This window comes from Sebastes fasciatus, chromosome 19 (genome assembly GCF_043250625.1).
Source record: "Sebastes fasciatus isolate fSebFas1 chromosome 19, fSebFas1.pri, whole genome shotgun sequence".
Lineage (NCBI taxonomy): Eukaryota > Metazoa > Chordata > Actinopteri > Perciformes > Sebastidae > Sebastes > Sebastes fasciatus.
The window spans coordinates 14,861,426-14,875,190 of record NC_133813.1 but is presented as its reverse complement, the minus strand read 5'-3'; the positions used below and the strand labels follow the sequence as shown (position 1 = coordinate 14,875,190).

At 35.2% G+C, this 13,765-nt stretch overlaps 2 protein-coding genes across 3 annotated transcripts in view; one reads left to right on the top strand and one right to left on the bottom strand.

Moving 5' to 3' along the window:
- The window catches only part of LOC141757885 (putative E3 ubiquitin-protein ligase HERC1), a 49,446-nt gene extending 45,053 nt beyond the window's left edge, over positions 1-4,393 (bottom strand). For both annotated transcript variants that reach the window (XM_074618793.1, XM_074618794.1), the window contains exon 1: positions 4,260-4,393. The gene's annotated coding sequence lies outside the window, so the exon portion shown is untranslated. The remainder of the gene's footprint in view (positions 1-4,259) is intronic.
- A 3,203-nt stretch (positions 4,394-7,596) lies between these two features.
- Positions 7,597-10,355, top strand: esm1 (endothelial cell-specific molecule 1). Its single transcript, XM_074617992.1, has 3 exons — positions 7,597-8,094; positions 9,510-9,653; positions 9,771-10,355. The coding sequence occupies exons 1-3, from the start codon at positions 7,758-7,760 to the stop codon at positions 9,845-9,847; spliced, it is 558 nt and encodes a 185-aa protein (XP_074474093.1). The 5' UTR covers positions 7,597-7,757; the 3' UTR covers positions 9,848-10,355.
- Positions 10,356-13,765: the final 3,410 nt, after the last annotated feature.

Genomic DNA, 13,765 nt, shown 5'->3' with positions numbered 1-13,765 from the left:
TTCTGAAATTTTATAGACCAAACAACTAATCGATTAATCGAGAAAATAATCAACAGATTAATCGACAATGAAAATAATCGTTAGTTGCAGACCTGATGCAATCCATAATGGAGGTTAAAACGTGAAAGTACCCATGAGAGACAGCATTTACATGCTGCTGAACATGTGAGCATGCCACCGCAGTCCACAGTCCTCTCTCTTGCCTTGCCTGAGGCCTGCAGGGCTATATGGTTTCCACTCTGGCCAAAAATAACAGCAAGCATTGATATAGCAACGGGCTCCTCGGGTCAGACAACAAGCAGCAATGTAAGACGCAACCATGACTGATTATGACAAACTATCTGGAGCCTGATTTTAGGACACAAACGTTAAGGACACCTCTTGAATTTTTCCCTCTCAGCTAGGATTCAGATTTTATCAAGCATATACACCTCACCGATGTCAGTCCGTCTGGAGTATTTACAATAATACACACAAAAACATATAGTATTACTTCTTATAAATTACAGATTAAAAATTGAGCCAGATATCCCAGCAACTTGCCAGTAAGCAATAAAAATTGAATAATAACATAAATGGCTCATGTGTGGGCCTACAGGCTAATGATAAAACCATTCATACATTAAAAATCAATATCAGTGTTTGGATGCAGGCAGCACCATGTACTGTATGATCAGAGGAAAAGTAAATGTCAGTGATGTTAGTAGGGCTGCAACTAATAATTGTTTTCATTGTCAATTAATCTATTGATTATTTTCTCAATTAATCGATTAGTTGTTTGGTCTATTAAATGTCAGAAAATGGTGAAAAATGTTGATCAGTGTTTCCCAAAGCAAAAGATGACGTCCTCAAATGTTGTTGTTTTGTCCACAACTCAAAGATATTCAGTTTACTGTCATAGAGGAGAAAAGGAACCAGAAAATATTCACATTTAAGAAGCTGGAATCAGAAAATTTAGACTTTTTTTTCTTCTTATAAAATTACTCTTACTGATTAATCAATTATCAACATAGTTGGCAATAAATGTAATAGTTGACAACAAATCAATTAATCATAGCAGCTCTAACAGACTTTACAGTATATTTCACTTATTTAGACGCTATTAACTCTTGTCTGAAATATAAATCTGCAATGGCATAGTTTATCATTATTGATTACGACACAATTAAACCACTCAAGGTTCAACATTTTTAAAAATTACTCAGACCAATTGATCCTTTATCACAATAGTTGACAACTATTGTGATAATTGATTAATTGGTCTGAGTTAGTAGGTGAGGCATTTTACAGTACACAAAGCTATATGTCAACATGTTTCTGAACTTATTCACACATATTTTAAGAGTCTTGTTTCTCCAAAAAGTTGTCACAATACTGATCAGCTGAAGTTACACATGCTCTCGCAACTATTTTCCTTATTTATTAATCTTGCCTATGTATATTCGCTATTTCTATTTATTGTTTTATAATATTTTTGTACACCTGTACCTCTGTATCTGCGCTATGCTGCTTTGACACCTGAATTTCCCCCCCGGGAATAAAGGTTCATCTTATCTTATCTTATCTTATCTTATAATGTAATAATGGGAATATAATAAGGAGCGCTATCGCAGGTCCTTCCTTCCTGCAGCTGTCAGACTCCACAACCAGCACTGCTCCCAGTAGACCACTTACACTTACACACCAAAAAAACTGACAATAACCTGATATTTGCAGGCGGAATTTCATTCATTCATTGACTCATTCATTATCACTGTGCAATATCATTTTCCACTTGGGCAAGTTTGTTAATAGCCTGTTTATTGTCAATACTGTATGTACTGCTCTTATTGTTATAATTCATTCTATTTAAATGGTTCATATTTTGTTACACTGTGTTTAGCTCTTTTTTTTACTGTGTTAGCTGATGCATGTTGTTTTTTGCACTATCCCCTTTGCTGCTGTACACTGCAGGACTAATAAAGGAATATCTTATCTTATCTTATATTAATGTGGCCAAGATTAAATTTTTTTTGCAGATTAGCTGGCCTCAATCTACAAGAGCTATTTGGGGAGGGACCTCTATACCATCCATCCTTCTTCACTTTGATGGAAGTGGCTGAGCCAAGAGGTGATCATCCAGGGCTTCTGAAAGTCATCCAGAATCAGCTGGAGGACGTTGCTGAGCCAAAAGGACGTTTGTGCTGCTCTGTTGCCACGACAACAACCCTGACCACATTAAGCATCTATCCAATGGCTAACTAATGTTAGCATTGGATAAGATAAGATAAAATAAGATAAGATAAGATAAGATATTCCTTTATTAGTCCCGCAGTGGGGAAATTTGCAGTGTACAGCAGCAAAGGGGATAGTGCAAAAAACAAGATGCATCAGCTAACACAGTAAAAAAAAAAAGAGCTAAATAAAGTGTAACAAAATATGAACCATTTAAATAGAAGGAGGTATAAAAAATAGAAGCAGTATATACAGTATTGGCAATAAACAGACTATTAACAAAATTGCACAAGTGGAAAATGATATTGCACAGTGAGAATGAATGAATGAATGAAATTCCACCTGGAAATATCAGGTTATTGTCAGTTTTTTGGAGTGTAAGTGGTCTACTGGGAGCAGGGCTGGTTGTGGAGTCTGAAAGCCGCAGGGTATTAATAAAGGTTCATCTTAAGATAAGATAAGATAAGATAACATGAACCTTTATTAATCCCCGCAGGGAAATTCAGGTGTCAAAGCAGCAACATCAGCAAACATCAGCAAACAGAGTGAAACACAGGAGAGGTAAAGGTATACAAAAATTATGAAAACAATAATAGAGATATAAAAGATACAGATTGAATGGGGGAACATAGTGTGTACAGTCCGTCAATAAATAAATGTAGTATGTACAATAAATAAATGTAATATGTATGTATGTGCAGTCTATAAAGTGAAAAAAATATTATCTTATCTTATCTTATCTTATAATGTAATAATGGGAATATAATGTGGCCAAGATTAAATTTTTTTTGCAGGTTAGCTGGCCTCAATATACAAGAGCTATTTGGGAGGGCCTCTACCATCCATCCTGGTAGATGGATGGTAGATATTAAATTCAAACTGAAACTAGACAAAGAAAAGCTCTGAAAAGTCCTAACCCTAACCTGGATGTGGACAAGGTTACATTTGTTTTTGCAGGTTAGCTGGCCTCAATCTACAAGAGCTATTTGGGAGGACCTCAACCATCCATCCATCCTGCTTCACTTTGATGGAAGTGGCAGAGCCAAGAGATGATCCAGGGCTTTTGAAAGTCATCCAGGAATCAGCTGGAGGAAGATGCTGTGCTCTCTGTTGCCACGATAACAACCCTGATCACAATAAGCATCTATCCAATGGCTAACTAATGTTAGCATTGGATAAGATAAGATAAGATAAGATAAGATAAGATAAGATAAGATAAGATAAGATATTCCTTTATTAGTCCCACAGTGGGGGAATTTGCAGTGTACAGCAGCAAAGGGGATAGTGCAAAAAACAGGGTTGGTTGTGGAGTCTGACAGCTGCAGGGGATTAATAAAGGTTCATCTTATCTTATCTTATCTTATAATGTAATAATGGGAATATAATGTGGCCAAGATTACATTTTATTTACAGGATAGCTGGCCTCAATCTACAGGAGCTCTACCATCCATCCTGCTTCACTTTGATGGAAGTGGCTGAGCCAAGAGGTGATCATCCAGGGCTTTTGAAAGTCATCCAGAATCAGCTGGAGGAAGTTGCTGAGCCAAAAGAACGTTTGTGCTGCTCTGTTGCCACGACAACAACCCTGACCACAATAAGCATCTATCCAATGGCTAACTAATGTTAGCACTAGATAGATGTATTCAGCACAAAACACGAGCTACATAACGTCTCTACCTTCTCTAGCTTATACATGGTTAGCTTAGTGTGACATTAAACCTTTAGCTATTCGCTCCACCAAATATAAAGAGACGAATGTGAAACGCAGTCTGTCGTTGCCAAACACCGGTTAACGGTTATTACCGCATCTGCTCGGTGACAGCTGAAGCTGACTAACGGCTGAAGCTGACTAACGGCTGGCTGCAGTGCAGTTGCTAGTCTGCTCCTCCATAACTGTCAAACACCGACCAAGCCCCTCCGCTGGTTGGCTGACAGCTCTCAGCAAAAACACTATTATATATATATAATATTCACATGTAATAAATAAAATACACATGTAAGTTACCTTGACTGTAAATGGTCATATAAATGGTTTAATGCGTTACCTGTCCCGTCCCGGTGAGGTCTCCCTTGGACGTGAATATCATATCAACCTTCTCCTCTTTCCTCTTCTTCTTCGTGGGCTTCAATTTTAAACCACTGATGTGTGCAACCAGTGATGTATGGGCGCCATCTTGTGTCTCGGAGTGACATCATCAACACCATCATGTTTTTATTTATCTATATCATTTATTTTTCTTCTATTTTCTAATCAAGATTGGACACTATGGAGGACCACAATAATAATAATAATAATAATGCATTTAATTGATTAATAAGTAATTGTACAATAAAAATAGCCATTGTAGCCATTGATGTACTTATTGACTGTTTTGTGGTGTTTTTTGTAAATCCTTTTTAATTTGAACTATTTATTGAAGGATTATTATTTCATTTGTAAAAAAAAATTAAAAAGGAAAGGAAAAAAAAAGATTAAAAAAAAAAAAAGATTAGTAAATTGAAAATAATAATAAATAAATAAAAAATAATATATACATTTGTTCTATTTTTAATCCAGATTGGACGCTATGGAGGACCACAAGAGTCACATAAATAATAATAATGCATTTAATTGATTAATAACTAATTGTACAGTAAAAATAGCCATTGTAGCCATTGATGTACTTATTGACTGTTTTGTGGTGTTTTTTGTAAATCCTTTTTAATTTGAACTATTTATTGAAGGATTAATATTTAATTTGTAAAAAAATTTAAAAAGGAAAGGACAAAAAAAGATTTAAAAAAAAGATAAGTAAATTGAAAATAATAATCAATAAATCAAAAATAATATATACATTTCTTCTATTTTTAATCCAGATTGGATGCTATGGAGGACCACAAGAGTCACATAAATAGTAATAATGCATTTAATTGATTAATAACTATTGTAAAATAAATATAGCCTTAGCCATTGATGTACTTATTGACTGTTTTATGGTGTTTTTTGTATCGAATGTCAGATATCTTCCACAGAGATAAACAAAACATTTGTTTTGGAAATGCCAAAACTTTAAAAAAGATTAATACACAGTCATAATTATTTATTTATGGAAAAGCCATACTTTTATTCCGCATATTGGTAAAGACTCTGTGGATGTATTATTCTTATTCTTATTCTTATCATTATTATTATTAATAATAATAATAATAAAAATAATAATTTATTATTCTTATTATTTTTAAAGATTCATATACATAAAATATTATCAATAAGACCTTTAAATATCTTCTTTTTTTTCTTTTCTTTTTTTAAATGTATCCGGTTAAGAATAGGCTTTAATATTTATATCAATAAAAAAGAAGCTGCTCTTTAATTGATTTTAATAGACAGGCGTCTATGGAGGACCACAAGAGTCACATAAATAGTAAATAATGCATTTAATTGATTAATAACTAATTGTACAATAAAAAAAATAGCCATTGATGTACTTATTGACTGTTTTGTGGTGTTTTTTGTAAATCCTTTTTAATTTGAACTATTTATTGATGGATTCATATTTCATTTGTAATTTTTCTTTTTTTAATTCTTCCTTTTATTGCAAGTTAAAATTGAATGTCAGATATCTTCCACAGAGATAAAACAAAACATTTATTTTGGAAATGCCAAAATTTTAAAAAAAAGATTAATACACAGTCATAATTATTTATTTAAGGAAAAGCCATACTTTTATTCTGCATATTGATAAAGGCTCGGTGGATGTATTATTATTATTATTATTATTATTATTATAATAATAATAATATATATTTTTAAAGATTCATATACATAAAATGTTATCAATAAGACCTTTAAATATATATATATATATTTTTTTAATGTATCCGGTTCAGTCTTTAATATTTATATCAATAAAAAAGAAGCTGCTGTGCTGAACAGAGTCTATTATTTATTTTTCTTTTATTGATTTTAATAGACAGGCAGCTATGGAGGACCACAAGAGTCAAATAAATAGTAATAAAGCATTTAATTGATTAATATATAATTGTACAATAAAAATAGCCATTGTAGCCATTGATGTACTCATTGACTGTTTTATGGGTTTTTTTGTAAATCCTTTTTAATTTTAACTATTTATTGATGGATTAATATTTCATTTGTAAATTATTTTTATAATTCCTCATTTTATTGCCAATTAAAATGTCAAATAATGAATTACTTTGTAATTTAGTCAATTTATTCATAGATTAATAAATCAATTTGTAAACAAATGTATTAATGTTCTATTGTTATTTTTAAAAAAATAATTATGATTGTGAATTAATCGTTTTAAAATTTTGGTGGGTCCAAAATGAATGTTTTGTTTATCTCTGTGGAAGATATCTGACATTTGGTTCCCACTTCTAACAAGGCTTGTGAGCCACTAGTAAAACAACATTGGTATCTTGTGATACTGTGTCTCTGAGTCGTCAGTTAGTGTGGAAAAAAACAGATAAATGGCTGAGATTGACAGTAAGTGCCTGGCAACGACTTGTTGTGAAGTGAATGCAGTGGAACAGAGGAGGGAGAATGTGACATCTAATGACTGGATGTTATCAGTGCTATCAATAGCACCTTTAAAGGAGTAATCCGCTTATTTTACACATAGTTTACTTGTCATAAGGTTTATTACTCGGCCTGTGAAAAAAAAATGCATAATGTCCTTGAGGTCAGAGGTCAAGGGACCGTTTTTCCTCACCAAAATTTAGTCAAACTTTGGAGCGTTATTTAGCCTCCTTCTTGACATGCTAGTATGACATGGCATGACATGAGAAAAAACTATTTACCATTATAAAAGTAACAACTTTTAAAAAAGGAAGAAAAATCAAAACCAAAATCAACACACTAGAAAGACCGACAATATTGGTTTCAACTGCTGTTACATGTTACATCTGCATGTTTTATTTTTAGTCAGTTCCTTCTTACTGTTACAGAATGCCTATTAAAAAATAAGGATAATAATATGCTTTAAAAAACAGTTATAAAACAGGCTATTTTTACATTTAATTTTCACTTTTAAACTTTAGACACAACCTCATTAACTATTCTGTGAGCTTTTACAAGATGATTTCTCTTGTTAAACATTGTCAATATGATTTCCAATCATGGGGATGTTGTGACTAAAAAAAACATCCTAACATCAAAATGTGATTCTTCAAAGCCAGAGCCAGCCAGTCACGAGTTTTTGGGGGTCAGTCACACAAACACACAAAAACAACAAACCCAAAGATAACTTATGACATCAGGTCACACGCATTTCAATTCCTGGATGGCGGTCCAGAGTTAATCCTGCACTTCCAAGCCGGATCTCTAAAAAAAAAAAAGGGGGGCTGACTGACAAAAAGGGACGACAACACCGGAATGAGGAAATTGACGAGAGCAAAGCTGCAAAACAAAGTTGTTCATCGCTGATAACCATCCAACCTGATGAGCCAGAGGTCACTCTCACGCTCACAGAGGTGCTGCATCTGTCTCCAGGCATCCACAAGACCAGCAGCCTGAGGAGCTCTCTCTCTGCTGCACAGTCATGTCTCTCCTCCTCCTCCTCATCACCACAGTGTTGTCCTCACTCATAGTGCGGGATGCCGAGGCGTGGAGCGCCAATGTCAAGTACGCGGTGAACTGCCCGGACCGATGCAACATAGAGCGGTGTGGTGGAGGTGGTGGTGGTGGTGGTGGCACGCAGCGCTGCGCACGGAGCGTCCTGGATGACTGCGGCTGTTGCCAGGTGTGTGCAGCCGGCAGAGGAGAGCACTGCTACCGCACCGTGTCCGGGATGCACGGGGTGAAGTGCGGACCGGGATTATTCTGCGAGTTCTACAAGGATGAGGACGACTATGGAGACGAATATGGGATATGCAAAGGTATACATTCACAGTCTTAATGTGCCTTTATATAGTGTGCTATTTTATGCTGCGTTTATGTGATTGCCCTGCTGCACCAAATGCAGTATCTCATTATGTTATTTAGGCTTAATAATGAATAGCACCATTGCCATACAAACCAATGGTTATAGAGGCACATGTGCAGACTTGTGCATAATTTGTTCGAATACAATTTGGGCATTTAACTTGGTATTTAAGCCCCATTAGAGGTTTGGAGTTGAGACATTCAAACATCAATGCTCATGCAACACTTGCAGTTTTTTTTTTTGTCAATGGCTCATTTCTCTTTATCAATTTCAATTCACTTCATTGGCATGAAAGTAAAAAAAAACAAAAAACAATGGGTAATTATGTTATTTAGGCTCTTATTTAGGCTCTTATGGCAATTGTGTTATTTAGGCTCTATTTATTGAATATTCACAATAGCACCGTTGCCATACAACCAATGGTTATAGAGGCACATGTGCAGACTTGTGCATGATTTCTTCAAATACAATTTGGGAATTTAACTTGGTATTTTAGCCCCATTAGAGGTTTGGAGTTCAAACATCAATGCTCATGCAACACTTGCAGTTTTTTTTGTCTATGGCTCATTTCTCTTTATCAATTTCAATTTCAAAGTGGCTTCATTTGAAGCCAGAATTGATTTCAAAATACTGCTGCTGGTTTACAAAGCACTAAATGGTTTAGGGCCAAAATACATTACTGATCTTCTGTTATGTTATGAACCATCCAGACCTCTCAGGTCATCTGGATCAGGTCTGCTTAGTGTCCCCAGAGTCAGAACTAAACATGCAGATTTTATGCACCAAATATTTGGAACAAGCTCCCAGAAACCTGCAGGACCAACTCCAACTCTGAGTTCTTTTAAATCAAAGCTTAAAACTTTCCTGTTTGCTGCTGCCTTTTTATTAAACCAGATAATGATCTTATACTGCAATAGAGCTTTTACTCTTATGTGTTATATTCTATTTTAGCTTCTATCCTAGCTTTTATTTTAGATTGCTTTTATTTTCTAATCTTTAGTGTTTTTATAACTGTTTTAATTATGTCTTAATGTTCTTTTGCACTTTGTCGCAATGTTCTTGAATGTTTATGTAAAGCACTTTGAATTGCCCTGTTGTTGAAATGTTCTATACGAATAAAGTTGCGTTGCCTTGCCTTGCCTTCATTGGCAAGAAAGTTTAAAAAAAAAAAAAATGTTGCCAAAGCATGAAAATATAGAACACAAATACACAATGATATTAATATGAATATTAACACTGATTTTGACTGTGAATATGAGTCTGCATGCAACACTACAGAATCGGGCCCCCATATCAGATCCAGTCAGGACCTTTTTTCTACAAGACAAAGCAGATTACTATATAGAATAATGTGTTGTTTCTTTGCAGACTGCCTGTATGGGACCTATGGGCTTGAGTGCCGCAAGACATGCAACTGCAAAGGTGGCATCTGTGACAGGGAGACAGGAGCTTGTCTCACCCTCAAATTCTTTGCCAAAATCGCTGGCAAGCTCAAGACTGAGACTCCAGAAGGTAAAGAGTGACACTTCTTAGACTAAAGATAAATCCTCAGTGGGCAATTAGCAATCAAATGTCTTGACAAATAGACTAAACTGAATTGAAAAATGAACCTTTCTCTTGTGTTTCCAGGGGTCGAGGTGGGCTCAGGAGAGGTCAGCTCTGTCCAGAGCACAGATCAACACACGACTCCAAAGCGGCCTCGCTGACAAGTGCTGACAAGACTGAATCTATTCAGTGTAAATGTAGCATTAACTTATAAATGAACTGAAAGATATATTTTATTATGTTAAACGAGGAAAAAACTTTTTTACAGCAGTCGGAAGCTTTTATTTGGTTTGTTGGGTCCTCGTTTGACACAAAGCATCTTTTCTAATGAAATATGCAGATTATGTCATTCTTTATTTCTCTGTTATTGTTTGTCAAGATGATCCTGTCGTCTGTTTTACCATGAGCTTCACTGTCTCATTTAGTGTGCCTTCATACATTCTTGTTGAGAAAATGAGAGTTAATGTCACAAGACAAAGACATTTATTTTCAAACTGGACACAGCAATATTTGTCATTGATTCATTGTTGTCCAATAAACATTTTGAGGTTTTCCACAATGATGTATTATTTGTACTGTATATATGAAATGCAGACATGGAAGATATCATGTATATGACACCAGCCAATGTAAAGAATGCTCTTACAATTAAACCAAAGTTATCACTGACTCTTGTCACTTGATTTCATTTAACTTGATTAGTGATGCATCACTGGATACAGTTATTGTATTATCTAAAAACCCTGAATTGTGCAGTAATCAATAATGATAAACTAGGCCATTGCAGATTTATATTTCACGCAAAGGTTAATGGCATCTAAATAAGTGGAATACACAGTAAACTCATCTAGAGCTGCTAGGATTAATTGATTCGCTGTCAACTATCAAATTAATCACCAACTATTTTGATTAATCAGTTTGAGTCATTTTTTTAAGGAAAAAGTCTCTGATTCCAGCTTGTTAAATGTGAATATTTTCTTGTTTCTTTACTCCTCTATGACAGTAAACTGAATATCTTTGAGTTGTGGACAAAACAAGACATTTGAGGACGTCATCTTGGGCTTTGGGAAACACTGATCCACCATTTTCACAATTTTTCTGACGTTTAATAAACCAAACAACTAATCGATGAATCGAGAAAGTATTGACAGATTAGTTGACAATGAAATACTCTGTTGTAGCCCTAGACTCTATCCATATACGCCATTCAATTAATTGTAGGGTGACTTACACACGTCTGTGCTGCAAAACAAATAAAAATGCTGTAAAAATAAAAGACACATATCACACAATCACACAAGGGGAAAGAAATAATGATCAAAAGTATAAAGTCAATTGAAACTGCAAAAGTGAGTAAATTAAAGAAGTGATTTAGAGACTATAGTAACAGCATTGTCTCGGCTGCATACTTCAGTTTATCGTCATTTATTGTTACTGTAAAAGTCTGTACAACACTCTGCAGTTGTGTCCTTGCTGGAGTTTCTTCAGGGATCTCTTTGTTCTTTTCTCTTTGCATCCTTCTTCAGTATAATCCAGGTGATGAGCAGTTGGCTGGATTTCATCAGATAAAACGCTGGAATTGAAGCCAAGAGAACATTTTTTTCCTGTTGTTTTGAGTATTTTTAGTACTTTCATATTGCTTTGCTCTATACTGTAAAGACCTAGTTGCACGAATGATGCAGAGACTGATCGACTGATATCTATCAGACAGATTCTCTCTTCATTAACTTCATTATTACATTAATTACAACCCCAGTACTGGCACTGGAGAATTGAATTCATACACCAGGTGAGTGAAGGTTGAAAACAGGAAAAGTATTTGTTATTATATGTCATGCTAACATACTTTAAGTTGCACATTTTGTGGCTGTTGGGATTAAAGCTGCAGTGGGTAGAAATAGAGCAAATATGATTTTTAATCAGTAATCTGAAAAAAAACATGTGTCTCAAGGAAAACAACCAATCAGAGCCGAGCCGGAGCCTTGCTGTCTATGAGCAGCTGTCAATCACTCACAAACTCCAATCAAACAGTCAAACTAGGCAGCGCTGATTGAATATGAATCAATATTCTGTTACTGTAATGTCTATTTCTCTCCTCAAATGTTTTCAGAAGCATCTTGTAGTGTACTGTTTAGCTGTAAAATGAGAAAGTTTGTGACCCGGCAGCCATGTTGAGATCTGCTGAGGAAATACCAAGCATCGCCCACCAGCCGGAGCACAGCCAATAGGAACGCTCTCTCTCTCTCTCTCTGAAATGACCTGTGGTTGGTCATAAGTAGATTTTGTAAGGCTTGAAAACAGCCGTGAGGAGGTGCAGAAGTCTAGTTTTCTCTCAGAACACTTGAATTACAATATGCTGAAAGGTTATTATGGAATATTTGCCCAATGATGCCAAAAATATACTGCCTACCGAAGCTTTAATGTTCTCACTTAAACATGTTATCTCATGGATTGGTCCATAAATAAGTCAACTGGAATCAAATGCTGGCTGACTTTGAGTGAGAATACAGAATAGGATCTCAGACATGTGCACTTAAGAACTTGTGTGTAGACTTAATACACTATTTCTATAAGAATTTGACATGTCCACATGTTGCAGAGTAAAATAATTTGCCCAGAAACTGAAGCAAATTAAATTCTGAATGTGAGTTCTGTGAAAAAAGAGGAGGAGACGTTGATATTCTCAAGGATGACATTAGAGGGATCTATTTATGGGAGGCGGAGAAAAAAAGCTTCTCTGAACAGTATAAAAATGCTAAGAAGTCTGGATAGAAATATGTCTTCTGAGTAGAAGGAGCTCTTGTTTCCCATGATGATATGAAGTCAGTGGCACATCCAAACTCAAGAGCAGAAAGCGCTGAGAATTTTTCAGGCATCCTTAACTCTTAAGTCTTGGAACGCCCTACTTTCTCAACTTCCACAAATGGTGAAATATTGTCTGTTCCCATGTGGAAGAAAAATACTTTCACCACTAATAGCATGAGAAGAAGTGAAGAGCAAGGACGGGTTTACTGGCTTTATGAATCACAGACGGGAGAGAATTTGGGGAAGTTTCTCTGCAGCTACATGGAGAAGCAACTCAGCTTTGCCTATACAGCTGTACTAAAATACAACCATAGCAGACAGCACTTACATTTGTTAGCGTGGGAAAAAAATAATTTTGAGATATTGCTTAACCCTCTGAGACCCACAATAGACCAGTTTTTGGGGGGTATTTAGGGGGGGATAGCAGGTCAACAGTAGATATCACATAGAAGTGGTGTATACCATCTGAAAGCTGGAAACCTGAGGATTAATTTGAGATGCTGCTCAGCACTGTGTGTCAAGTTGTACAGAAATAAACATGAATTAGGAATTATTTAATTGTTTAAAATGAATTGTCAAAGTGTATAAGGGCTTAGAACATTATGATAGAAGTATATGTTTTCCATTCCCATGCTCTATTATGTCTCATAAGTTGTTGCAGCAATTTTTGGGTTGATATCATTTGTTACACAGATTCGATGCTAAATTTAAAAAAGATTTACCACTCGAGAATTGAAATTAAGACACCAAGACCTTGGGGAACACCATAGAAAAGGCCATGCTGTGATTTGGTTTCAAAAACTTTTGACTTTTGGAGATTTCTGCAAGAATTGCATTTTTTGCAGCGATTGGATGGCGAGCACTTCTGTTGCGTAAACTGCTCAGAAACCCCATTATTGTGAAATCTAACTATGAAAGCCATCGATCTTCTGAATGCCCTAGGTCTGTAGTTTGTGGCTGTAAAGTTTCATGAGTCTGTGATTATCCTAGAGGTCACCACAGGTCATTTTATACAGTGAGGTTTAATTTCAAAAAGTGGTCTCACTACAATGAAATGGCTACTATGGGGACTAACATCATGACTAAGCTTTAAATACATCAAAGTCTCAAATCCTTTAATTATTTAGCGTGTTAATTAGGAAATCATATTGTATTTCGATAAATATCTTGATCACAGTAATACATTATCTGAGTTTATAATGCATTTTGTGAATTGACTCAACAAAGTTATATTGTGGTATTCCTACATTTAAAAAATGAAATATGTTCACATA